We start from the raw sequence: 26917 nt of genomic DNA, 5'->3' as shown, positions 1-26917 counted from the left end.
CTAGTATTTGAAAGAGAACTCATATTTAATTCTGTGGATTCGGTGAATGCCCATCTGTATATTGCTCTTAAATATGTTATGTCAGACCAAAAGCAAAGTACAGAGCAGGAGCAGAGGAAAGCCAGTGGCATTGACTAGCATTGCAGTGATGTCCAGCAGGGGTACCATCTCTTAACAGCCATCCAGGAGGCATGAGTTAAGTTCCAGACTCTGGCCAAGTGGCTTCTAACCCAGCAAATAGCTCTTTCACTGTAAAGAGCCTTCCAGGGAATAGAGCCAAGAACATTTATATGATAGTGTACAGAGCCCATGGTGGGAGAAAAGCGTCTCCTCCTTGTTCTCGGCTGCTTTAAGCTAGAGAAAAGTTACTGTAGCTGCTGGGAAGGTGTATTGTGATCACCAGCCAGGGAAGTGGCAAATACCAGATTAGCTGCTGCCTGCTTTTGTTAAATAATGACCTACTTCTGTAGGAAAGTTCAAGGAATCTCTGTGTAGGATTTTGGTAGATAGGATGTATCTACCCTAGTACAGGACATCAGAGTGCTGTTCCCTTCCTGGACTCCTTCCTGGTTTATTTCAGTTTTTTGGGAACTGCTAAGCAGTTGCTGTTTCATGTCAGAGTTGCTCCCATTAACAAAAGTCACTTCTGGTGGTGGTCTGGTGAGCAGAGGACTTGGAAAACACTTTGGATGAAAGGCACAAAAAATACATGATAAAACGTATCTGATAAAGGAGGTGGCCATCTTCTAGGGGAAATATGGATATCATTGTCTGTAGGAAGAATAACTGCACCATTCTCTTCACTAATGTGTACCAAGCCAGATAAGTAGCAGTGATTTGCCGTATGTCATGGATGTGCACTTGGTTGGTTTACCTCTAGATCCAGTTAATCTGGACTTGCCCATTGGGAGCTGAAGATGCATTTGGTGATAGTGTCACTAAATAGCCCTGGTGAACAAACACAATTTTTTGTTGTTCTTAAGCACTGATAGTGATTACCTCTGGTAAAATAATGGTGAAATAGGGAAGCCCCAGAAAGTTACCACAAGCTTACATGCCAGGAGGAACCTCCCCTCTCTCACTCACCTGAGTGAACATTACTGGTCTCAATCATGAAAAACCCTTCTACTATTTACTTTTTCCCCCATCCCCTGAATGTACTTTTATCATCACAGCAATTCTGTATCTTTCTACCTACTAAAGATTAGGTTAAAGCAACGAAGTGTCAGCTTACTGCTGACAACAAGCAACAGAGTAGAATATGAACTTTGATAACCTGGCAGTCATTATGTTCTTCATGTAACAACCCAGAGCCTATCACCAGGTCAGGTGGTCCAACACCATCCAATGCTGAGGCCTACCTTTTGCAAGCCATATGCACACAGTGGTCTTAGTTTTCACGACAGGACCAGCATGTGATGTTTTCTGCACCCATAGACATAGACCTGGCCTCAGTGATGGCATTTGGCTCCTTCATGAGCCAAAGGGAGCTGTCCCCGTGCACACCACTGACACACCCTGAACTTGGCAGGGTAAGTCAGGATGTGCTGCCAGCATCATATTTGCAGGCCTGCAGCACCATTCCCTGAGATTTGCCAAACTGTACCTTCAGAGAAGCTGCCAGAGGCTGAGGAAATCATAAGGGGTGCTGTACTCTACTGCTCTGTTGAGGTTGATAACAAACATTGGGATATACTCTGCCACCTGCATGCTTATGCTCAGTGTGCTTGAGCAGTCTGTAATGCAGACCTGTAGATGCATTGCAGAAGCACGCAAGGGACACTTGAATCTTCAAGAGTCAAGTACAGCAGAAGCTGGCATATGAGCAACTGATTTGAATGAGGAGCTAAGCATATTAGTTGGATGAGTCGGCTGAAATGAGCAGCAATAGAGTAATTGCTATGGGCACCGAAGGCCAGCAAGGTTTCAGGATTAACTCTGTGATTGCAGTGAACTGCTGGTTTTACTTTGCTGAGCTAAGTCTGTTCCAAATGCCTTGAGGATTAACATGCACAAAATGATCAAACGTGATGAGACTCTTTTCCCAGCAGCTATAATCATCTCAATTTCTTAATCCATCTGAAGTAAGGAAGCTTTAAACGGGGAGGTCCTGAGTAGAAAAGCTACCATGACATTTATCAAACAATTCAGTGACAGTGCTAAAAATAGCCTCAGAAGGATCCATACTCTGGAGCTTTGGAATTACACTGCAATCCTCAGTACAACTCATGTAGGCCTTAGGTGGTTCATGTCTCATGACCACACCCTTTTTGTTTTTCCACCTACAGGTACCTGCTGGAGCAGGATTTCCCAGGGATGAGGATTGGACCAGAGCCTACAACTGACTCCTTTATAGCAGTCATGCAAGGAGATGTGGAAGGAATCGTTCCTGGAAATGCATTGGTGGTGGATCCCAAAAAACCATTCAGGAAACTCAACGCCTTTGGCAATGCCTTTTTGAACAGGTCAGTACTCAAGAACTTAGTTGTTCTGGAGAATAAATCTAGAACCTAATGAGCAGCATAGCTAGCAATTTAAAGGGGTAAGGTGTTACACTATTCCTTTTCCCCCATCTGCATAGCTGGTGCAAAGCCATTCCAGTGCTACCAGGTGCACGTAAGTCACTCACTGCAGATTAACAAATTCAAGTGAGACAAACCTTCATTTTACTTGAACAAACTGTCACACAGCTTGTTAAGTTTATCCTATAGGAGTCTAGAGATAAATCTCATTAGTATACTTTGCTCTTCCTTATTTTTGTTCCTAGCCTCTTCTACTCTGCAGTCAGTTCAGTTCCCTGAAACTAAATAATCCAACCAATTGTAGCCACTGAAGTCAGTAGAGAAGTGAAATTTGCCCAAAAAATGCACATCTTTGTGTTTTTTAATTTTTAAACATTGCGTGAAAGTCACCTTTGGAACAAACCTGGGCTCTCCCCGTTCTGATGCCTTATGTGTGTAACCTTAGGTGCAAACTGACCTCTAATCTCTTTCCTGGGAGAAAACAAACCCATAGCAGTGGCTTGGACAGTGGCTCTGCAATGTGATGAATATAACCTTTCCATCCCCTAGACCCATCTGAACCATACTGAGTTTTGGATCTAGGCCTTGCAGGAAGCCGGCAGCACACACCCATATCCTAGATGAGCACGAGCTGTGCTACAGCAGGCAGATGGGAACAAACTGACTACACCCCTCATCAAGGCCTTCCCTGCTAACACAGTGTGAGAGACATTGCAAACATGGCAGCTGCTCAGCCAAACAAGCTGGAAAGCTGGGCTTTGGCTCCTTTTCTGACTTCCAGTCTTAGAGTCTATCGTGAGAGTGCAGCATCTCCAACCAGCATTGACCACAGGAGTGTTGCAGGCTGCAGTGAGGCAGGGAAGGCCGAGTCTTCTCTTATCTTGACAAGAGAAGAGGGAGCTAGCTGGAGTCACTACTATGTAGAGAACTTCACAGTGCCTCAGGAAGCAATCTCTGATCACTACACAGGCTCATAATTCAAGTACATGAACATGGTTTTGCACTAGGCAGACTTTTTCAGTATTTTATAGGACCCAGAACATCTGTATCTGGCTGGCAGTTAGGTCAGGTGACTGCCCCCTCTCTACATCAGGGAAGGAATGTGGTTTGCCCTAAGAAAGTAACAGGTCTCCTGCATGGAGTGCAGAGATAGCAATGAAGAGAACATAATTCAGAGCACCTCTGCTGATAGCCAGGAACAGCCACAGCTGGCAGACAGTTCAGTGAGAGAAGAAGCAACATCAGGAGTAAGGAGGCCAGACATGGAAGGTAAAAACAGCAGCCATTCCTGAACTGGACTGATCGATGGTTTCTGAATGCAATTTGCCCCTAATACAGCAAGGGATCTCTACATCCATCAGCCTAGTTCACTGTATCATGCTGTGGTCTTGTTACTCTCCTCCTCTTTCTCCTCCTGTGAGAGGAGGGCAGAGGAACAGAGCAGTGATTCAACACAAGTGCAGTTCTGCTTGCAATGCAGGGAATAGCCACAACAGCTGATTAGCATCTTTCTGCTGACAGATAGAAAAAAGTGTGTGTGTGGGGGGGGGTAACAGTTTCTAAACTGGCAAAGGAAAACACACTAAGGGCCACCAGCTCAGCAGTGTGAGCATCACAATGCTGAAGATGCAGATGATAATACCCAGCTAATTAGGATCATAGAATAGTTAGGGTTGGAAAGGACCTTAAGATCATCTAGTTCCTAACCCCCCTGCCATGGGCAGGGACACCTCCCACTAAGCCATGTCACCCAAGGCCTCGTCCAACCTGGTCTTGAACACTGCCAGGGATGGAGCATTCACAACTACCCTGGGCAACCCATTCCAGGGCCTCACCACCCTTACAATAAAGAACTTCTTCCTTATATCCAATCTAAACTTCCCCTGTTTAAGTTTTAACCCATTACCTCTTGTCCTATATCACTGCAGTCCCTAATGAAGAGTCCCTTCCCAGCATCCCTATAGCCCCCTTCAGATACTGGAAGGCTGCTATGAGGTCTCCACGCAGCCTTCTCTTCTCCAGGCTGAACAACCCCAACCTTCTCAGCCTATCTTCATGTGGGAGGTGCTCCAGTCCCCTGATCATCCTCATGGCCTCCTCTGGGCTTGTTCCAACAGTTCCATGTCCTTTATATGTTGAGGACAGCAGAACTGCACACAGTACTCCAAGTGAGGTTAAGAAACTAAGTGCATGGAAGAATTGTCCAAGAACCAGAAATTTAGCAGATGTAGGACAGGGTGCACCCACTGGATTGGATCAAGCCACCAAACTTAACTCCTGTTGTGGGCCTGGCTTCTTGGCAAGAGACAGTGCAAAGATGTGTCTGCCTTGCACATATCTTGCTGCTGGTATGTGCATGCTAAGGCACTGACCTCAGATAGAAGGCTGTGATCAGGAAACTTGGAGAAGAGAGATAATTGCCAGGAGCCACCCTTCTAAACTGAGATAAGAGAGCAACCATGGGCAAGTTTGCTTCACCCATGGGTGGTTAAAGGTAACAACTGATTATGGGCTCTGGTGGAAAGGAGAAGAGCAGCACAAGGCCATGGCATTCATACAGATCGTGCTCATTGCAGCTGAGAGGTGACAGACCACAGCACTATGTCCTATGGGGTACAGAGCCTGCTGCTCCAGGGGAGGCGAAGTAGAGGAGCAGAGGGAGTGAGCATCCAGCCTCTGCTGCTACTCCCTTTCCCGGCAGAGACTAGGATCTGCTGCCTTCCAGGAAACAAGGGAAGAGTGGTACAGGCATGATTTGGCTAGGAGACAGCAGCTAATTGTGCTGCTCAGAGCCTGTCTCCTCCCTCCCTTCATTCCCAAGAGACCAAGTGCCTGCCCATATCTTCCTGGCTAAAGGCAGAGGTAGGGCTGACAAGCTGCCCAGGGGGAAAAGGAGAATAGTAGCTCTGCAGTACCCTGTCTCTCCTTGCCTCGGGTGGTTCCTGGCTATGTGAGAAGAGCTTGTTTTCCTCACTCTAACTCTGGTGGCAATACCCCAGCTCTGGAGGGATCCCAGCAGAGAGATTACAGGTTGCACTTAATTATCAGGAGGGCTTATTTGGCACCAAGGGCCTGGAGCAAAATCAGGAATCTTGGCCATTACTTTCATATCACATTGGCTTTGTTGCAAGCTTCCTCCTACTCCTCCCCCCCCATCTTGGGAAGCTAAGGTGGAGTCAGTCCTGCTTTTGTGTGGTCAACAACAGGAGACATCATGGATAACAGGTTCCTCTTTCAGCCCCATGCTCTGTCTGCAGAGGTAGTGAAAGTCTAGTTTGGCACCACATTCTTCCCTTCATATGGCCCCAGAGATAATTAGGTCATGCTCCCTGAGGTCCTGCAGTTCTGCGTGGACAGCAGGAAGGCAGCAGGCTTAATCTTGCCAACAGAGCCAGAAAGCACTCACTCGTGCTGGCCTCTGACCTTGTATCTGAAATCTCCCATGGAGTACTTTCCCTAGAGAAACTGGTAGGAAATCCCCTTGCCTGAGCCATTTAATACTAGACCATAAAGAATGCTCAGGTCTGTAGCAATGGAGAGCAAGCTTGGGCTGCCAGGAAAGGGGAATAACATGACCTCTGGAGCCTTTTGTTCTCTGCTGCTGTGCCCGGCAGTCAATAGGAGAATCAAGCCAGCCTGCTTCTACACGAGGTGTTACACATTCAGAAATGCTCCTTGGTGCCACCTGCCAAGCTGTAGATACAGGACAGAGGCTGTAATATGTGGTCTGAAATAGCCGAATAGCTTATTAATCTAACCCATAATGATTCACTCTTGCAAGAATCTTCTTGGAGTCATACAAGCAGAAAAATCGGGGTGAGGTTGTAGCATAGCTTGGAGGGGTTCACAAATGCAAGGACTTCAGTAGGACTGGCCACTTCAGAGTGCTGCAGGGCTCTGTCTGCCTCGACTGCATCTTTGTGCCAATCCCCATCCTGTGGTTCTGCTTCCTCCCACAGTAACATGTTTTTACGTCTGGATGTCACACCACCCTATTAATATACATGTATACATACACACACAGTTACAGCTGCCTGGAATGCCATCACAAAAAGGCTATCCATGAAATGCTACCAGGAGCTATGTAAATGGTTTGGCTTTTACTGTCCTTTGCTGTTACCAGCAACTGAAATAGATGAGCTGCAGCCCACAAGCACAAGTTACTCTTTATAGGCAGTGATTTGCATAGACTCGTGGTGGGGAACAACTAGCTAAAGAGTGGTTATGCAGAAATAGAGCTGCAGAGCGAGGAGGAGTGAATTACAAACTGAATGCAAGTCAACAGTGTCACACTGCTGTTAAAAAAGCAAACATCTTACTGAGATACATAAACAGGACTGTCATGTGGAATAGATAAGGAGCAATCCATCCACTCTCTTCACTGCTGGCAAGGTCACAGCTGGAGCAACATGTCGGGTTGGGGCATCATGCCTGAAGAAATATGTGAAGCAGTTTGAGGACCCAAAGGAAAGGTGCAAAGGTCTTCAGGGATTTAGAAATGAGCTGGAAAGGCAGCTAGAGAGAACTGAAAGAGGTGAAGGGGAAACCCACAAAAAACACCACTCTTCAGAGGAAAGACTGAAGGGAGACAGGGTGGCAATAGCATATATTGTGACAAGAGAGGAAAATAAATCATTTTCTACATCTGCTGTGTTTGAGACTGAAAGGCATTGTAGCAGAGGAGATTCAGATTACACATTAAGAAAAAGAGGGTTTGCTCTAAGGATAATTAAGTAATGTAGTAGACTCCCAGCAAATGGTGGGTTTGCATTGTTATGGATTTGAAGAACACTTTAGACAAATATCTGATTAATCCTGCCTTGAGGCAGGAGGATAGACTAAGCAACTTGTTGAGATCTCATTCTGCCTATGCTTTAGGATTTCTGTGGTCCAAGGACAGAACACTTTGTCTGTTGAAGACCAGATTTAAAAGAGAACAAAAATCTTATAACATTGTCAGTTTATTTCTAAACTAGTTTTATTTCACTTCATTTGAGTTCAGGAGTCTGCAAGGGAATGCTTAAGTGAAGAAAATAAGTACCACTTTCTGCTAAAATCTAAACAGCAAATGAAAACATTTGGATTTCCACATTTTCATAAATAATTTGCAATATGGGAGCCATATAAAAAAAAAACCCTGTCTTAGATCATGACTGAGACCCATGTTCTAGAAGCAGCAAAATAGAGAAAGTGCTCAGTTCTGGCTTCCCTGTCATTTCTTTAAATCAACAACAGCTTCCAAGCTCAAACTGAAGACTTGTTAGTGATATGAAAGCCTGGCTTGTCCCATGCTGTCTGTGATGTTCAGCACATCATAAATAGCTTTTGCTTTTATTTTAAGCACATTTATTTTCACACAGGTTTGTTTGTGCCCAGCTACCGAATCCTGTGTTAGAGAGCATCAGCGTCATTGATACGCCAGGAATCCTTTCTGGAGAAAAACAGCGAATTAGCAGAGGTAAGTCCCAGGTTCAGTTATCTTCCACATGGCAGTAGTGAAAACCAAAGGGATCCTATATGAGTTGCACCTCAAATGTACAAGCTGTAGACGGAAAACCTCTTAGAGATACAGCATGACTTTGCAAATCAAGTCCAAAGGAGCATTGGTAATATGCTATAGAGAATGTAAATGCTTTCAGGGAAGGTTGCTGACAAGGTCATCAGTACCTATGTCTCAGTCCAGTATTTCCCAGTGGAACAGATTTCCATCAGAAAGAGTCAATTAATACCTGTCTACTTTGCAGAAACACTTACTTTCAGTGACTTATTGATGAGCAAGACTGCCATGGCAACGTCTGGTTTCTTTCCAGTTGACCTGCTGGCAGGTTTCTTGCACCATCCAGTCTTCCTAGATCTAGCACAGGACTGGACTGGGCTTAAGAATCAGTGGCATCTAGGTTCCTCATTGCAGTGGGGAATCTGGATATCTTGGGCACCCTAAATGCATCCGATGACTAGCACAGTGTCTTAATGAACTTCTGAGTGTCTCAGGCTGACCCTCTGCAGTGGGAAAAATCTAAGTACTTCAAATCTAACATCTGTAGTCACTTACTACTCCTTAAGGCAGTAGTGGCATAGTTCACATTTCTTGCAGGTTCCTTAGACAAAGCTGGTAGCTATGCATCATCTCACTGGAAGAAAGCCAAGAGTAGTAATTGCAGCATTCAAGTTGGAGAAGATTAATTCTCATTCACACTGCCTATTAAGAATGCACAATTAAGGTTCAGCAGCACAGGCTCTACCCCAAGTTCTAAGGCCTTTCCCATATTTCGGTGTTCTGTCCCATAAGGTTTCTGATGACTCATGCTTTTCCCACTTCTATAACACTCCTTTGCATTGAACTTGCTCTTGAAAACTTGCTTTTTACTTTAAACTGAGCAACCACCTTGCACAGAGCCAGGTCTTGTTTGTTTTACTGGAATTTTCCACCACAGGGACCTTAGCTAAAGAAGCATTGGTAAAGCTATAAAGGACAGCTAGAGTTAGTTGAAGACTCACATTAAGTTTTTTTTAACATGGCTCTCTGCACTGGCAGTTTGCAAAAGGTAGCAAGATGCACAAGCCTTCAGAAGGTTGAAAAACATGGTGTGCAAACATTCCTCCCTTCAGCAGAAAGTGTGCCCAGGTGGCCAAAAAGGCCAGCAATATCTTGGCTTGTATCAGAAATAGCTTATCTGGGAGGACTAAGGAAGATAAAATACCCCTGTGCTTGGCACTGATGAGGCTTCAAGTCGAGTGCTGTGTTCAGTTCTGGGCACCTCACTACAACAAAGACTGGTCCCAAGGAGGGCAGCGGAGCTGGAGAAGGCTCTAGAGCACAAGTCTTGTGAGGAATGACTGAGGTAAGTGGGATTGTTTAGCCTGGAGGAAAGGAGGCTGAGGGGAGACCTTATCATTCTCTACAATACAGGATGTTGTAGCAAGGTGGGTGTCAGTCTTTTCTCCCAAGTAAGAAGCGATAGGGCAAGAGAAAGTGGCCTCAAGTTGTGTCAGGGAAAGTTTAGATTGGATGTTAGGAAAAATTTCTCCACCAGAAGGATGGTCAAGCATTAGAACAGGCTGCCCAGGGCAGTGGTGGAGCCGCCATCCCTGAGGTATTTCAAAGACTTAGGGACATGGTTTAGGGGTAGACTTGGCAGTGCTGGGTTAGCAGTTGGACTCAATGATCTTAAAGGTCTTTTCCAACCTAAACAATTCTGCGATTCCCACAGCTACTCTATCCAGTAAATGCCAGAAATGCTGATGCACAGCTGTTAAGTTAGGAAAGTCACTGGTGCACTTTGACCCAAGCCAGTAATGCCTCTCCAAACATCTGGGAACAACCGAGGGAACATTCCTCATAAGCAGAGAAGGCTAAAGGGGAGTCCTAATTCTCTAAGCTTTTGCATGCTATACCTATTTGTAGGACTGCCTCAAGCACATGGAACAAGTTCTTCCAGAACAACTTCTCTGTCCTTAATGCAGTTAAGTGCTTGTGTATTGGCCCTGTGACTAGTGTGTGGTCATTCCACCCTCTTGCCAGGAGGCGAGAACTTTAGATGGAGCACAGCCATCTTCTGCTCATCCTACCATCCCAGGAATTTGCTCTGCTACATTTCAAATAAGATAAGGGGGCTGTCACAACTTGGCAGTCAGCTGACATAATCACAGCAGTTCAGAGTACAGGGTAGGTGGGATCTTGCTTAGTCACTGATTATATCCAGGACAACCTGAAACGGTCCTGTGGACCATGTCAGATGGCCTTTCATTCAATAGCTAGAGGACAAGTTCCTCATCTGGTTTAAATCAACATAGCTTTGTTGAAGCTGGCAGAACTCCAGCAGTTTCTGTCTGCAGGGGATCCAGCCCAGGGAGCAGAGAGAGTCAAGTGTGCTGAGGTGCTTATGTTTAGGAAGGGCTGCTGCCAGGCATTGGCTTAAGTTTATCTCAAGGAAGCTAGTGTTTGAAAGGGAGTGCTCACCTTCCAGCTCCCATAGAAGAGGAATAGGAAAAAAGGGCAAGGCTGGCGCCTCTACCACCAAGCTTATGAGCCAGCTGCCCTCATTACAAGTTGGTTTTGGAGGCAGATAGAGCAATAGTGTGGTTTCTAGGCAGAAGATGGTACTAAAACCTGCTGACACAGCAAAATGCTCCTGCCTTTACAGAATCACAGAATCATTAGGTTTGGAAGGGGCCTTTGGAGATCACCTTGTCCAATTACCCTGCAAAGGCAGGACCATCTAGACATCTAGAGCAGGTTATACAGGAATATGTCCAGGTGGGTTTGGAATGTCTCCAGAGAGGGAGACTCCACAACCTCCCTGGGCTTCCTGTTCCAGTCATCTGCTGCCCTCAACAAATAAGTTCTTCCTCATGTTCAGGTGAGGCTTTTTGTGTTTTAGTTTATGGACATTGTTCCTTGTCCTGTCACTGGGCACAACCTTTCTAGACTGTCCAGATTTCATTTGGGAATGAAGCAAGACCTGAGGGAATTTTACAGAGGTTTCCCAAGAATACTTTGGAGTTTCTTAACTGCTGGGAAGAGGGGTGTTCTTCATGGCCCTGTTATTTTCTGGTAGTAGGTTTTAAAACCCTCAGACTTGGGTACCTGTGACATAAGGACAGGGAAGGGAGTGGACAGTAAAGCAGAAAGAGGAAAAGTAAAGATGCAAAAGATGTGGCAGTGCTTTCCCAGCCTGCCCATCCCATGAGAACCAGCAGAGTGTCTAAAAATAGGAAATTCCTCTCGCTGGGAACATCACAAGTCTGTCTCCTTTCCCATTAGACATGAAGAGCATTAGCTAATCTATACAGTGCCAATTTAGCAGATTACCATGGTATCAAAGTTTAGGAATCCATGAGGGCCACTTTATACCTCTGAATTTCAAGGCAACAGCTGTTCCTGTTACTGCATCCATGTTTCAAGGAGCAGGAGCAAGGAAAGTGGGTTTAAAGCAGTGGCTCAGTGGGCAAGACCAGGTTCTGAAGCTTTTCGTTTGGCTGAACTCGACTCTGAATTAAATTCACTGCCTTGTTGCTGTAGAAAGGACCAACGTGACAGATAATGCAGTCCCTTCCCCAATGGACAGACAGTGTGCAGAAGCACCAGTGTCAGTGCTTGCGAGCAGGCAGCATCCTGTAGCTAGCAGCAGGGGTTTGCAAATGCCAGCTTTCCTCCAAAGAGTGTTGTATAATTCTCAAGAGCTCTGCACTGGTTTTCTTCCAGTACACCACTACATGATCATAAGAGCCACCTTACCCCCACAGCAGCCCATGAAGTTTCTCAGTAGCAGACCTGCAAATTCAGGCCTGTCAAGCAGTTGAGGGCAAAGCAGTGTGTCGTAGCTGAAGTCCACATCCCCTTGGCATACAATGAGATCACCAGCACTGACCCAGCTGCTGCTCTCAGGCTCTGTTAAAAAGGGTAGTCAAGGAGCTGCCTGCAGTGATTTGTCCTACTGAGCCGTGTCTCATGTATTTCATGATGGGTATCCATGGTGTCACAGGTGTGGTAGCTAGACCCCTAGTTTTTACAGGCCTGGTGGGAAATGTTCCGAGGATGTCATGGCCTAAAGCATCCTGCCTTTCACTGCTTCTGTATTATCCTTGCCTGAAGGAAAGCCATTTCTCTTCCAGTCTTTATCACATACTGGGGCATGGATCTATGCCTACACCTAGAGAACTAATCATTGTATTCCTTCATCTGACCTTCTCCTTTCTTCTATTGTTTCCAGCTGAGCATGAGGCAACAGCAGGCTTCAGAGATGCCTACAGGGGAGATACTTGTACCAAAACAACACAGTTTTGTCTGCTTTGACAGTTTTATAATATGGGTGCTACCCACTTGCAAAACACTGTTCTGGTGTCACATAATGAGCCGAGGCTATCCTGCTGGGAGGGAAGACGAGGAAGGAATGACTACTGAAGTGAGTGAGGATAAAGGGGAAGACCACATGTCAGGTCATGCAGTACTTCAGAACAGGAGTTAGGACTTTCTCGTAATTCATCATCTTGTGCAGTCTGCCATGCTAATTGAGCCACCTGATAACAGCAATTCATGTACTTCAGTAGTGATACTACCCTGGGGGACTGGGCCTGACATGCTCTGCTGTCAGTCTCAACCTGCACATGCCCTGAGCTAGGCAGGTTCAAGTCTGCCAGGTTCAGTGATGCCTCAGCCAAACAGTATATGATCCCTGTTTCAGGGTGATACTTCCTGAATATATCCTGAACACTTACTTCATTTTTACCGTATATATATGTACATAGACAATATATGTATCACCTCCTCCCTTCCCCACATTAGGGTCCTAGCTACAGGTCAGGACTGACAGCATCATTCCCCATCAGCTTTCTTGACAGTATGCACTATTCCAGCCTTTTTCCAGCCTTCCACCCAATTCCATTCTGCTGGCTGCAGTACAGCCCAGGCTTCCCATAGCCAAGACAAAAAAAAGCCCACACACTTTGCTTGCTGCGCCTCCTGGGAAGGAGAATTCCCAAGTGACCAGCAGCTTCAGCACTAGGGATATTTAGTCACTCAGAAGCCTGACAGTGAGAAGAAAAACACTAATGGCAAGAGTCTTGGGCAGTGCAGAGCTCTCAGACTTGACTGTGTCTCAAATAGCCATCCTTGGAAGGGAAGGGCAAATACCAAGGGAATTGATGTTCTCCCACTTCATGTGACGTTGTTTAGGGTACAATGGCAACAAGAAAATATTTTTTCTAGAGAGCCTTGTCGTGTGCTAGCAACAGCATGATACGCAACTGAAAGCATCCACCCTGAAAGCCTCTAAAAGGGAGGCATTTCAAATATTTGCTGTAATACTCCCTGCTGGTGATATTTGCTTATATTTTGTATTTCAATCTGCCTGGCAGGGTGAAAGTGCACTGCTTAGTTTTAACTTCCCACTTCACCTTCATTGCTGCAGTGAGGCAGCCTCTCCACCAACTTGCCTGATTTTAGCACAGTCTCACAAGCACTGTGCCACTGAAAGGCTCAGTTCCTGCAGTCACACAGCTCTGTGCTTCCTCTAAAAGCAACCCAAGAATGAGCAGAAAATCTGCACAGTTCTTTTTATTCATAGAAATATATGAAGCTGTGAGCCTAACTTTTCTGACCTGTAAGCAGGGTGCACAGAAAACCTCATGATTGTGTTTGGGTTTTGGAAAGACCAAACCGTGATTTTGTTTAGGGAGAGGGGCTGTCTTCATGATTTCAGTTGGAAACAGTGCTATATTTTGCAGTTCCTGAACTGGAAGAGAAAGAAATAATGCAAAAGAACAGAGATTAAATAGTGCACAGGTAGAAAGGGCTGTGCTTTTTTTTTCTTATTCCTGTTAACATATACAAGCACTTAATTTGTGTCACAAGTCTGATTTTTAGAACAGCTGTTCAGTTTGTCCATTGTATCATCTACTGTGCTCTCCAGCAATATCCTAAGGATCTGGTTTCATCAAGGAAGGATAGTCATGCCCATCAGTATCTCATCAATTTGCATTATTCATGCTTTCTATGTATTCTCTCAGCACTGAGTAACAATGGAGGAGGACTCTTTCCTGGTCCCTGGTAGCAGCTACCAGTTACTGATGGCCATTTCAGGTCAGGTTTTCAAACATGATTTCTCCCTAGATTTAAACTATGTATACTGGGAGAACTCTGTATTTGGACATAATAAAAAGACTTCCTTAGAATTCCAGCTGCTCAGTGCTGCTGTGTACTGACCACTCTGGAAAACTTAACCTATATTCAGATGCCTTCTGAAGTCTCAAAATCTGCCTAGGAACTGTTTCCTGGATTGGCCCAAGTACCAGAAAATTCACAGTCTATCTGTCACAAATGACAAAGACATAAACATGTAAAGGGTAGAGGGGAGGAGGTCTGCTGTGTGAACATAGAAGCTAAACAGGATGTTACAATGAAACTTTGTTCTGGACCATGCTATCCTTAGTTTTGCTCCACGTGACTTCGGTATGCCTAGTGAGATTTCACTGTTTCCGCTGACATAAAGCAAGAGCCCTGTCAGGCTCCTGGCCCTGAAATATGAAAGCTGAAGCCTGCCAGTCCAGGTACTGGTTAGTGTAAATGTTAGCATTAGGAATATGACACCCACTCATCTTTCCTAGCCAAGAACATAGGTAGGTTTTCTGTGCTTTGAGTCCTTTTGACTTTGCTTTGGGAAACTAAGTCTCCAAAACATGTTAGTATTTCCATTAGTTCTTGGTACTGAGAAGGAGATGCAGGGCACTGGCTGGAAGAAGTAGCTCCTAGTGCTGTGAATCAGCAGTTCCAGGACAGGTTATTTCTTTGAGCATAAGCAAAGGCAGAAGTGATCAGTATCTGAGGCCTGCTTTAGAAATTATGACATGTAACATTCATAGAAACCTTTTCCTGCTGAAGGACTCCTGTCTATTTCCCAACACACCCACAGGTATACATTACGGGAATATCTCTATCCCTGTGGAAGGCAGCCACTTCCAGGGAGGAGTATGGCAGCATTTTACAAAGACAGTTTAGGATGAGTTGCAGTGAGGTATATCCAATACTCATCCCTTGCTTTTCACGTTCCCTTCTGTCCTCTCCTTCCTGGCACCACCAGCTCCCACCTTGAGAGAAACTTGCCCAAATCGCTGTTCTTTTCCACCCAGTCCTAGCTGTTTCATCTCATTCTTCCCTATCACCCTCCTCTCTCTGCTGCATCATCTCTCCCAGGGTCTTAAAACGGCTACCTACCCTGCTTCCCACTCACTGTGTGTGTCCTCAGAGGGATATGTCACTTCCCCCTCTCTTCCTTCCTTCCTTCATTTTCTTCTTCTGACCATCATGTTGCCTTACTTCTTTGCTTACAGCCATCTGTCACACTTGGGTAACACCTGCCCCTCCTGGCACATTCTCCCTCTCCAGTGTGGGCTGTCTGCTTGTTTTTGCCATGATATAGTTGTCTTCAAACAGCTTTCAGGCGGGACATCGCCATGACCAGATAGACTAAGCCTCCAAACCCTATTATTCAATTTAAAATTCAGATAAAGTCATTAGCTTCCTGGAATAGGCATTCATCTTCAAAAGCTGCTCCCTCTCTAGGTAGTCAGCATTTGCTATGCCAGCTATCCCGTCTTGTGATGCTGTCGTCAGATACAGAGCCAATCTATCCTGACAGACAGGGACATGGTCGTAAAACTCTGCCCTATAGAGGGCTGCTGGCTCGTGAATATTCAACCTTTGGGTAGCACCAGCTTTAAAAGAATGAAAAGGGAGCTCCCAGTGACTAAAATTCAGGAGGAAATAGGTCAACTACTAAAAACAGCAGCACGATTTAAAGCAGTAGTGCCAGCAAGCTGAGAAATACCTGGTGCAAAGCAGCATCTTTAGGGTTTTCAGCATTTCTTGATCTTACTATACCTGTTTCATCCCACGTGAACAACACTACCACAGGGGCTGTGGACATAGTTTCACAAGACAGGAAATCCAGAGTGCTTACCATCAGCCAAAAAAAACCAAACCAAAAAAAACCCAAAAAACCAACCAAACAGAACCAGTGTAGCTACATGGTGAGAAATGCTGAACCAATACATGCACACTCATTCCTGGTTTAAATTGGCTTAAAATGTTACAGCCCTGCAGATTTTATGCTGGGTCAGGTATCATCTGTGTTCCCACAGTCAGCATAAAGGCTGTATCGTGCTTGGCCTGACTTGACAGAAATGTAATTGCATAATCCTGCCAGATCTTAGTGAAATGCATGCTGCCAGGTATTCCAGTAGTGCACAGACAAGTATTCATTAAGCCAGTCTGCCTTGTGGAGTCTAGGTGGCAGGGTGTCTACAAGAAGATCATTTTCTCTCTATGCTAAAGCCACCGACTTGTCAGCTTTGAGTTAAAATCTGTTGAGTCGTTTTCACGCTGTCAAAAGGAAATCTGTCCCATAAAAAAAAACACAACCATCTGATAGAAGAAAGTTATGTTCATCTTGTCGTCCTAGTACTGTATGCTTGGGATTCATTTTCTGTTAATGTTCGCCTTATCTGGAGGTTGCGAAAGCTGCACCAGTGATGCTAGAGAATGTTTAAGTGTGCATTGTTTTTCATCAGAAATGCAAGTGCAGCCACAGACAGGAATTACTGAGCAGAAAATTCTCCCCTTTTCATTTGTCTGAACTTCCCTGCAGTGATGGTTTTGCATTTATGCAGCTTGGCAAGCAGATGGCTTCCCAAATGCCCTGTAACTTTAGAATAAAACTCTGCTGTGTTATGTGGATAGCTTCACCCATCACTGAAACACTGCCAAATCAGAGATAGTAACTGGCTGCTTTTGTGAGAGGCCTTAGCAACACTACAACACTAAGAAGGCGTGAAGAAACATAACACATTTGCAGTGGAATGAGCAAGGGAATACTTCAAAAAACTCTTAATTTGACTGTAGATCAAGATCAATTCTTGGTCTAAGCTCACACACTGATAATCTGCCAGAAGAAAAAGATAGGCCTCACACACCTGTGAAGTGAAAAAGGGGTAATAGGATGGAAATTAAAGCAAGGTTATAATGCTTAGATTTAGTTACAGAATGAACTTTGTGTGTTTTCAGGTATTGAGCACCTTTAGCTCTGGGTGGAGTCAGGCAAAACATCCTCAGTTCTCCATGCTATTGAGGAACCATCTGAAAATGAAAGCTTTGCTTAAGGAACAATCTACTCCTTCATGTGCTAAAAGCAAAACTAAAAAGTCAGCCCTGCAAATCACCAGTGTAGCAACTTTCTAGGCACTTGTCTGTGTGGGAAAACACCATCACAGTCAGACTCCAAGAAGACAGTTGTAAACAGAGGTCTGTCCCACCTGCCCTTTCTGCAGGTCATACTACATGTTCGTGAACAATACACCACTTAAAGTGTCATCACTTAACAATATACACACACCTTGGTTTTTCTGAGGGATACTTCTATACCGGAGAATACTTAGAAGTGCACAGAGAGAGGTTTCTTGCTTAGCTAGGAACCAACAGGAGAGGTCTCACACATTCCCTAAGTGCCAAAGCTAGCAGGACTTACAAGATGAATATATGAGTTGTTTTTTTGTCTCAGTATGGGTTGCAGATGAGTCCATACTGTTTTGCCTGCTCTGAAACATCACCCCAAGTGTAACTCCCCAAGGGCTTTTTTCTCTCTTCAATGGCAGTATGCAGGACAGCTGGCAGGAGAATTTCCCCAAAGAAGCTGGGAAAGAGTCTAGTAATCAATTCTAAACATTTAATGAAGTCCATAGGGACCTTCAAGACTGACTGTTACTGTAGCAGCTGGAAACATACAAGAGGTCTGAGCAGATATTAATGCTCTCTTTTTGTTGGGTCGAGCAGCTTTTTTTGTTGGTGAACAGGAAAGAGAAGCTCACAGAACAGATACTTTCTGAGTGCTGTTGTGGATCCAGGCTTGATACATGACAGAAGTCAACAGAGCTAAGCACCTAGATACTTTTACTATAATCCTGAGGCCGGGGCAGATCAAAGGGCTATGGTCAGTCTCCCAAGCACTTGGCTAATACCAAGACTACAATGCCACATTTTATAGGTACAGACACCTTCCCCACCTCATCCCAGCCCCTATTAACCACAGGGAGGCTAACTGGCTGTTCCTGTACTATCAGACGGAAATATCCACGTGATCTGTGACAGGACATCATTGTAGCATCACAGTGTGTCTTAGAGAGCATAACTCTGTTTTCCCCTTAATCCCCCCAAGAAAAAGGCTGGAAAAAGTAGTCATGGTACCATGCAAACACATGCCAGCTTGACAATAAAGCATCCCAGTCAATGAGATTTGACGAAATTAAATACACAAACATCTCCAAACAAAGTCAGCCTGACTCATTGCTTCCATGGTGAAAAAGCAAGCTGTGTAGCTCTGCATATGAAGACTAAACTTTCCTGTCATACTAAGTGGTTTCCAATACAGCCCAAGCAGAACAGAACATTAGGTGTGGCTATATATGCCACGTTGAAAGGGGAGGGTGGTCCCCATTTGCAAACTCACTGATCTGTGTGCAGAGCAGCAACTTACAGCCTGAACCCAGTCCACATGAAATAAGGTATCTGTATTGAGTTTGTCACGCTGCAAGTGCTCTTAGAGCAATTTGGGAAGGAGTCAGCACATGCGGCTTTACAGCAGATAAGCAGTTAGACCTGTGGAGGTGAGCTCATTGCAGTGAGAACTTTTAAGGTTAAAAGGCTGTTAACATCTGAAAGCAAGCAGGACCAAGTTTATTCCAATTGTAAGAAGATCTGACTCATGATTGTTACTGAGGTCAGACAGATGGACTAGGCAAGATATATGGATATCAATATAATATATTGAACGCTCAGCAGGTCTTTGTCAAAGGTAATGCTAATTCTGCATTATCTGAAGTTCTCAGCATCAGACATAACTGAGCGAAGAGCCAGGGCCCATCATTGCTTACTGCTGCTAGAGAAGGCACCAGTGTCCTAACTGAGCAGAAGGCCACTGGTGAGACAGACATCTCTCTTCCATCCAATTTCTGTAGATTCCATGGAAAAGAGCAGAGCAAGCTGCCCACATCCAAGAGCACCCCACCACCCCAAACCCCTTTTCTTGTAAGGAAAAAACTGTAATTGACCAAAGCAAAACTCTTCCCAATAATAATGCTTTGTAATTGTATAAGTTCTCAGTAGCAAATGTTTAATACCGATTTATCCAGCTGAAGAGAAAGTTGACCTGACTTGAGAGCCAGGATTCCACCCCAGTTTGCTCAGTCAGGAGCAGGAAGTCTAGTGGCAAAAATCAGTATCAGAGCTTATCAGTCCTTCCTTCTGTAGTTCTGACCTAATGACTAGGTTGCACTGGGTGTCCTCTAGGTTTTTAAGAGGACAGAAAGAAGAAAGGGGAGAAAGGGAGGAGTACTGAACTAATTGTCATACATTTATTCATGAAAGCCAAGATTTAAATAGTAAAAGGATTTGAATGCAAGTAGCATAAGCTCTGTCCTGATCTCTTTTAACAGAGTACCACTCTCTGGCAACACAGATAACCCCAAATATCACACAGCATAGAGAGCCTGAAAGAGCAAAGGGAGAACACTAGCCTCTCAGTGAGGCTGAAAGGTGAAAAACCACCACAGAGCTAGGAGAGAAGGTCTTGTTGTTGTTATTGCTGGCTTTAAAAAAAACATCACCACCACACTATTTATCATGCCCTGCATTGCCTAGAGATGCATCCAAGTCTAACACTGAGGGTCCATTATCCTTAGTTCTGAGGCATAAGAAATTTGAACCCACAGTTTGCAGATTGAGTCCACCTCTGGTGTTCACAGCAGTGCTTGTCTGCTAAGCATCAAGCACTTGGCAAAGTAAACACAAATCATTTTGCTTTGTGCACATGCAGGAGGTATGGCAGGATGGTTACTCAGGTAAGGCAGGTTATTTGCATCCTGAGTTTTGAACTGAATGGGACAAACAGTCTCACCAAACTGGACAAGACCTTAGAGTTATTAAGCAGTAGAGACATGCATCTCAAACCAGTCTGGGTGCAAGTACTGCAATTATCCAGGGTTCTACAGCCTTTGTATGGTATGCTGGTGGCCAGTAATTCAGAAACTAGACCTCCCTTGTTGCCACATACAAAATTTCTGCAGTAGCTGTTTGAGTATAGCAATTTCCTTGTGATATGTATTTAAATGAAGCATCTGTAGCACAAGTTTAGGATTTCCTTGCGTGATTTCTTAAGATGATGAGAGCCATCCCTAACTCTGTGCACCTTGGGTGTTTCAGTGTGAAGGACAATGCCTCATCTCCACCTTTGATGAGGAATGGTGTTTCACACTGCCTTTATCAGGCTACCTGAGCTTACTGGGGCAGCTTACTCTTTGCAAGCTTACCCTCAGATGACATAGCTCTGGTACAGCAAGTAGGCTTCTTTACTCGCATGCATGTGCATCTCAGCTTTTCCTCCACCCCTTGCAGGTTATGACTTTGCTGCTGTACTGGAGTGGTTTGCAGAGCGGGTTGACCGCATCATTCTCCTTTTTGATGCACACAAGCTGGACATCTCTGATGAATTCTCCGAGGTCATCAAGGCCCTGAAGAACCATGAGGACAAGATGAGAGTTGTTCTCAACAAGGCTGACCAGATAGAGACTCAGCAGCTGATGCGGGTGTACGGTGCCCTCATGTGGTCCCTGGGAAAGATCGTCAACACTCCTGAGGTCATCAGGGTCTACATTGGCTCCTTTTGGTCCCATCCATTGCTCATCCCTGACAACCGCAAGTTGTTTGAGGCAGAGGAGCAGGACCTGTTCAGGGATATCCAGAGCCTGCCCCGCAATGCAGCCCTGAGGAAGCTGAATGATCTCATCAAGCGAGCACGGTTGGCCAAGGTGGGTGTTGGCGTAGAACCCCCCCAGGCATTCAGTTTGGACTCTCTGCAGTATGGAGGCTTTAGGGGAGTGGTTTCAGCCAGTTTGGCTTGCAGAGCTGGTGGATCCTACTTTCTATCCATCCCATTTCACTCAGGCCTAGCATATTAGTCCTATGCACTTCAAGGAAGAAAGCACCTCCTTTTCTTGGTGCTTCAGTCATGACAGGCTACAGTGAGAAAGGTAGCTGCAGATCAAAGCAGGTAGCTCTTGAAGGGATCTGGAAAGTTGCTCTGTGGTTACAACTTGAGAATTGAGACCTTTTCAGTATGTCAGAACCAAGGGAATTGATAAGCTCTAGCTCTTTTACCTTAAACTTTCTTAGCCAAGAGAAGTACCTGGACACAGAGAAGGTGGAGACTCGCAAGAATGGCAAATAAGCCTGCTGTATCTCTGGATATTTGAAATGAGCTGAATGAAGCCCCTCAGAATCCAAGGAATAACCCCATATAAATTTAGAAGAGAGATCAAAGATCCCTAGAAAGCCCTCTATGCAAGGGTCTTCCTTTCTAAGAGAAAACACAGTGTCACAAGTTAAGGACTGGTGTTCCTACTAAAACAGCAAAAAATAGCCTAGAGAGCTCCAAAAACCTGTTTGGTTCAGACTGCCAAGGAACTATTCCCTGGAAGGCTATTCCCAGTAAAAGAAAAAACCCACACCACTCCCTCCAGGAAGTGCATATGAATGTTACTGTATGTCCAGGACTCATACACTGTCTTCACCTTGTCCTACCACAGGTAAACCACACAGCTGAGCAGCACATAGTACTGCAGCAATAATCAGTAGGTACAGGCAAGCTGAGGAGCTGAGCATGTTCTTCAGGGTGGGACAAGATGGGGTTGAGTCCCGGGTACAGATACTCTCTGCTGGGAACAGTTTTCCAATATGCTCTTTAACACTTGTCTCCTTCATTCTATATCATTTAATGCCCTTCAGGTTCATGCCTACATCATCAGCTCCCTAAAGAAGGAAATGCCCTCGGTGTTTGGGAAAGACAATAAAAAGAAAGAGCTTGTTAACAACTTGGGAGAGATTTATGCCCGGATTGAACGGGAGCATCAGATCTCACCAGGAGACTTTCCTAATCTGAGAAAGATGCAGGTAAGCAGTGACATCTTGGCCCGATCACCAAGCATCCAAGGAAAGCATTAGAGTACCTCAGGGTATATGACAGAAGCCACGCAGACACTGATAGTTGTTGTGATTGTTGGGAAAGGCGTGTTACAATGTTGAAATAGGCTTTGCAATATGTGCAGGCTATATTTGGCCATGTACGTTTTTGCACATAGAGCTCATGTGAAGCTACAGCTGCCTTCATTTCTCAGATCTCTGCCTGAATAGCACTTGACAGCAAATTATTTCTTCTGGTTTTATTTTAAATTCCAGGTTCCATTTACAGATTTTCCAGGCCTAAGAATATTTCTAATGTACATTAAAAGAAAAACTGTAACCAGAAACAGTTATTCATATGCCCCCCTCCTCAAGAGCTGCCTTTTCTTTCATCTTCTACTTCACTCTGTATATAGAAAGAGAGAAAGGAGCCTGTGGAAACTTAAAGCCCCTCTTCTGTTTTAAACAGAGAAGCAGGTTTTCTGTTCTGCAGAGCTAAGACCTGACGCAGTGTTCATGCAAGTCAAAGACTTCAAAGAACATTGGATCAGAGCCTCATATTGTATATGCAGACAATGCTGGACACTGCTACATTGCTGCATGGCTTCAGTCCAAGCAGAAACCTGTTCTGAGTTGCTAGCTGTTGAAGTCATTACTAGCTCCCTATGGAAAACACACCCATCTGCTCTTTTGTGAAGTATATTTTCCATAAGTTCTTGGGAATGAGATCTATGGAGTGTATCCAATAGATGATCCTATTCACTGCTTGTTAAAATGTGTGTTTAAAAATAACTGTACCAATCCAGAAGGAGTGAATAGTGTGGATTTAACAAGTAGAGGGTGAAGGATAAAACTGTAGGTCGTTTTGCAGTTTTTAGAAGAGACTTATCTGCAGGCCCTGCTCAAAGCACTTTTGCTTAGCTGTGAAAATTACAGACTGAGCCATGCTGTAAAGACATGCTCACCTCTTTACAGGCATACTACTGCCTTTATGGCATGTGAAAGATGCCCTGCATGCTGGTGAATAAAACAGTCCTTTCCTAGAGTAACATCTCCTTCCCAGAACGCAGAGGGGGAGGGAAAGCAGAGCACTGGCTGGAGGATGTAGCAAGAGTTGCAGAACCAGTTTGCCTTGAACAGTTTGCTCTACAGGGAGATTGCTTCTATGTAACTTGGAAAGGAGGAGTCTTGCTTGCATATGGCCATCGTCTTGGCCTTTGGGTAAACCAGTTTCCTTCTCACCATGTACCACATCAGCCCCTCTTTGTGAGCTGAGATCATTTTCTGTAGGGCTTAAAGAGCTTTTAAGTAAGAGCAAGGCCAGCCAGAGAGAGGCCATCACATGCTGAGGAGCAGGGCTATCAGAGGAGGGAATGCTGAGCTCCCCACTCCTCTTCTGCAATAGCAGGTTTTTTTGAGCCAAATAGCAGACAGCCATCCCACTCTACACTGTTACTGCACTGTGCATGGCCATGTTGCTCACATCTTGCTGTGTTGTCCCGCTTTTAAGGATCAGTTGCAAGCCCAGGATTTTAGCAAGTTCCAGCCCCTGAAGAGCAAGCTGCTGGAGACAGTGGAAGACATGCTGGCTAATGACATTGCCCAGCTCATGGTGCTCGTACGCCAGGAAGAGTCACAGCGGCCAACACAGATGGTGAAGGGAGGAGCCTTTGAGGGCACCTTGCATGGTCCATTTGGCCATGGCTATGGCGAAGGCGCTGGTGAAGGGATCGATGATGCGGAGTGGGTGGTGGCCAGGGACAAGCCCATGTATGATGAGATCTTCTACACACTCTCGCCTGTCGATGGTAAAATAACTGGTGCCAATGCAAAGAAGGAGATGGTAAGGTCTAAGCTGCCCAACACGGTGCTGGGCAAGATATGGAAACTGGCTGACATCGACAAAGATGGCATGCTGGATGATGAGGAGTTTGCCTTGGCGAATCATCTCATTAAAGTCAAGTTGGAAGGTCATGAGCTGCCAAATGAGCTCCCTTCCCATCTCCTCCCTCCATCCAAAAGGAAAGTAACAGAGTGAAAGGAAAGTTACATGGGAGAGGGAAAGGGAATGGGGGGAAAAAAAGATCTAGAAAAACATGTTTACTTAAATTATACCTTTAGAGGTGAGATCAACTTTGGATTTATACTTATTTTGTTGTATGAAGAAAAAAAAGTAAAGAGAACAAAAAAGTCTGGTCCTTCATGATAATATGCAATTAACTCTTCCAGTGTAACATCCCTGCTTTCTAATGTGTAGTCTGTAAAAAGGAAGGTAAGGAAAGTATGTTGAGATTAGGAGGGTCTGATAAGTCGGAGTAGAAGAAAAACTGAAGTGGGCTGCATTTCTTGAGTGGAGTAGGCACTAATGGAAGCCTGCTAACTGCCGCTATCACTCCTGAGCTTTGGCTGCACCCTCTTGCTCTTAAATGAGTCTCACAAACTTCAGGAGACAGAGATCTTGATAGCAAAGAGGAAACCACAAGGTCTCCGAGCTGTTGGCCAAACTAAAGAGCACTTCCTGATTGACAGATACAAGCCCACACTAAAATACTAGTTACTAGACCCCAGAGTTAAGACTTTAGGAGCCTTGATTTACTGTTAGATTCAAATTTTACAAGTGTTTCCCTGTCCTTAAAGACAAAAAAAAATTAATAAAATCTGAAACAGCTCTGAACTGAGCAGCTGGAGTTCCTCATTGTTTGCTGTGGGACAGGCATTGAGAATTCCCAATAGTCTCTACCTCCTGTTTCAGTCCCCAGGGGAAATTAGTTCTGCAGGCATGGCCAAGAGAACCACCCCACAGGGGATACAGAAGGAGGGGGCACTAGAGGCAGACATCAGGTGGGTTGGAACACCACTCCCAGGCTCACTGAACATTTCATAACCAGTGGATAGTGTTTTCTCTTTGAACAGTGGTGTTTATCATTCCTGTGAAGTGACATGTTTACTCTCATTGTGCACAGTGTAAGCTAAGGTCCCATTCTTAATGTAAAGATAGGAGCCTGTCACTGTCAGGTAGGTAGATGGTCCATCATAAGAGCAGAGAACACTGGGGCACAGGGCAGAGCTTGCTCTGCTACCTGTGCCCCCACAAATGTAACAGAGATGACAGCCTTCACCCACTTTCCTCCTCGCCACACAGTAACACTTGATCTCCAGAACCTCTGCCTTGAGCTAAGAGACCCTCTCCCTCCTCTTTCATGCTCTGAGTTTTTTGTTTTCAGGACCTGATTTTGGCAGAAATCCCTCTATTTCCTATTTTTCTTTCCTGAACACACAAACACACAGAGGCACTCTTCTGGGTTTTGTTGTTGCTTTGGAGCAGCGTGTTGTTCCAATTCCTATTGTCACTTTATATAAGCTGAGCTCCTACTGTGATGAAAAACCAAGACAAGTGTAACTTATTTTATATCTCTGTGTTCATATTATATAGAGAACTATATTCTGTGTATGTAGGATGTGCTTACTGCAGTACATTTATCACTTGTCAAAAATTAATGCATTAACCTCTTTTGTACCCTGGTCCTAAAACATTATTAAAAAAGAAAGGCCAGATCTGTCTATTTCTTTACATAGCAAAATGAACTGCAGCTGATAAGGGGAAAAAAGCAGCTTATTTCTACATGCAGCAGAATGAGGAAATGATCCTTAGCACATTCCCAAATATGCGCATACAGACCAGCCCTGCTGGCCCTGGGTGTACACTGATGAGTGACTGGTTAACATCTGCAGCGTCTCCTTTCTCTTCTGGCAGGCTAATTGCAAGCTCAGTGCTTGCTGAAGCAAGTGGAATTGTACCCACCACTCACCTTGTTCAACACAAGGGGAAGTAGCCACCAAATGATTAGGAAAAGGAATATATTGAAAGGGTTTTCACCTGCCAGTCAGACAATGCTTCAGGTTTATCAAGATCTGAAAAGGACATAAAACCCACCGGTCCGTCATGTTGCTGGTTCTAATTTTGCTTCTGTTGTCATTGCCTTTTCTTTATGTGTTGATTACAGTGATTGTCATCCCCAGAACGGGGGACAGAGGGATGCACAAGACAGTGAGAGCAGTTAGGATTGTACTGGGGAAGCACACAGAAAGAGGGTGTGAGCTGCAGTGATCGGCACAGTTTCCATTTGGCATTTGTACAGGAAAGAGAGGTGAGAGAGATCATAGAGTGGAGAGTAAGAAGCAATAAATGCACATTTAGAAAGTCAGCAGAGTGGCTGTTACTCCAGTTCAACTACCCAGTAACCCCCAGTTTCACTGTCATTACAAGTGTGCTATCTGCTAATGCTGTCCAGGTCATTCTATGGAATTGGCATCCATCTGACTCCAGATTGAGGCTGAAAAGAATACCCCAAATCAGCCCTTCCTCTAGGTGGGCATGATTTTCTGATGCCTTCTCATACAGCATATTGCTTGTGCCAGTCATGCCATGCTGAAATCTAGCCTTCTTAAAAAGCAACCGATAACTGGTTCCCTCAAAGGGGATGGCAGGTGAGGTCTGTTAGTCTTTTTCCAGTATATACCAGCAAGGTGCCCAGGTAAGCCAAAACTTCATTGTAATGGGTATCAAACAGCTTTCAGGGCACAAAATGCTTTGTGCTTGATAGTTAGGACATGCGAGCTTACAAACCCAACCCCTATCTTGTTAAAACACACATAGATCAGTTTTCATTGCACCGACTGCAGTTGTTCTTTAGCAGTCTCAATAAAAGGCTTGCTGTTAAACAGGAAAGAGCAAGCGATTGTGTTGCTGGTAGCAGCAGTCCCCCCACACCATGGCTAATCCACACCAGGGCTACAGCACATGCCGTAGCTCCTGCATCTGCTCTGTGTGTTGTGCAGAGGCTCCAGCTCTACATCCCCGCACCAGCCTCTCCAGGATGTGTCAGCAGGA

At 44.9% G+C, this 26917-nt stretch overlaps 1 protein-coding gene across 1 annotated transcript in view; it reads left to right on the top strand.

The window, feature by feature from the left end:
• EHD3 (EH domain containing 3) overlaps nt 1-25579 on the top strand; it is a 30076-nt gene extending 4497 nt beyond the window's left edge. Inside the window, exons 2-6 of the mRNA XM_057400049.1 lie at nt 2289-2465; nt 7883-7980; nt 20464-20876; nt 21853-22017; nt 23537-25579. Coding sequence (XP_057256032.1) covers nt 2289-2465; nt 7883-7980; nt 20464-20876; nt 21853-22017; nt 23537-24064 — 1381 coding nt within the window. The 3' untranslated portion in view covers nt 24065-25579. The remainder of the gene's footprint in view (nt 1-2288; nt 2466-7882; nt 7981-20463; nt 20877-21852; nt 22018-23536) is intronic.
• The last annotated feature ends 1338 nt before the right edge of the window (nt 25580-26917 follow it).

The sequence above is a fragment of the Pezoporus wallicus genome, unplaced genomic scaffold (genome assembly GCF_028554395.1).
Source record: "Pezoporus wallicus isolate ANWC-B61680 ecotype Strahan unplaced genomic scaffold, APGP_CSIRO_Pwel_v1 contig_7339, whole genome shotgun sequence".
In the NCBI taxonomy this organism is placed as follows: domain Eukaryota; kingdom Metazoa; phylum Chordata; class Aves; order Psittaciformes; family Psittacidae; genus Pezoporus; species Pezoporus wallicus.
Note: the sequence above shows the minus strand (reverse complement) of the source record. Positions and strands in the feature narration are given on the sequence as shown.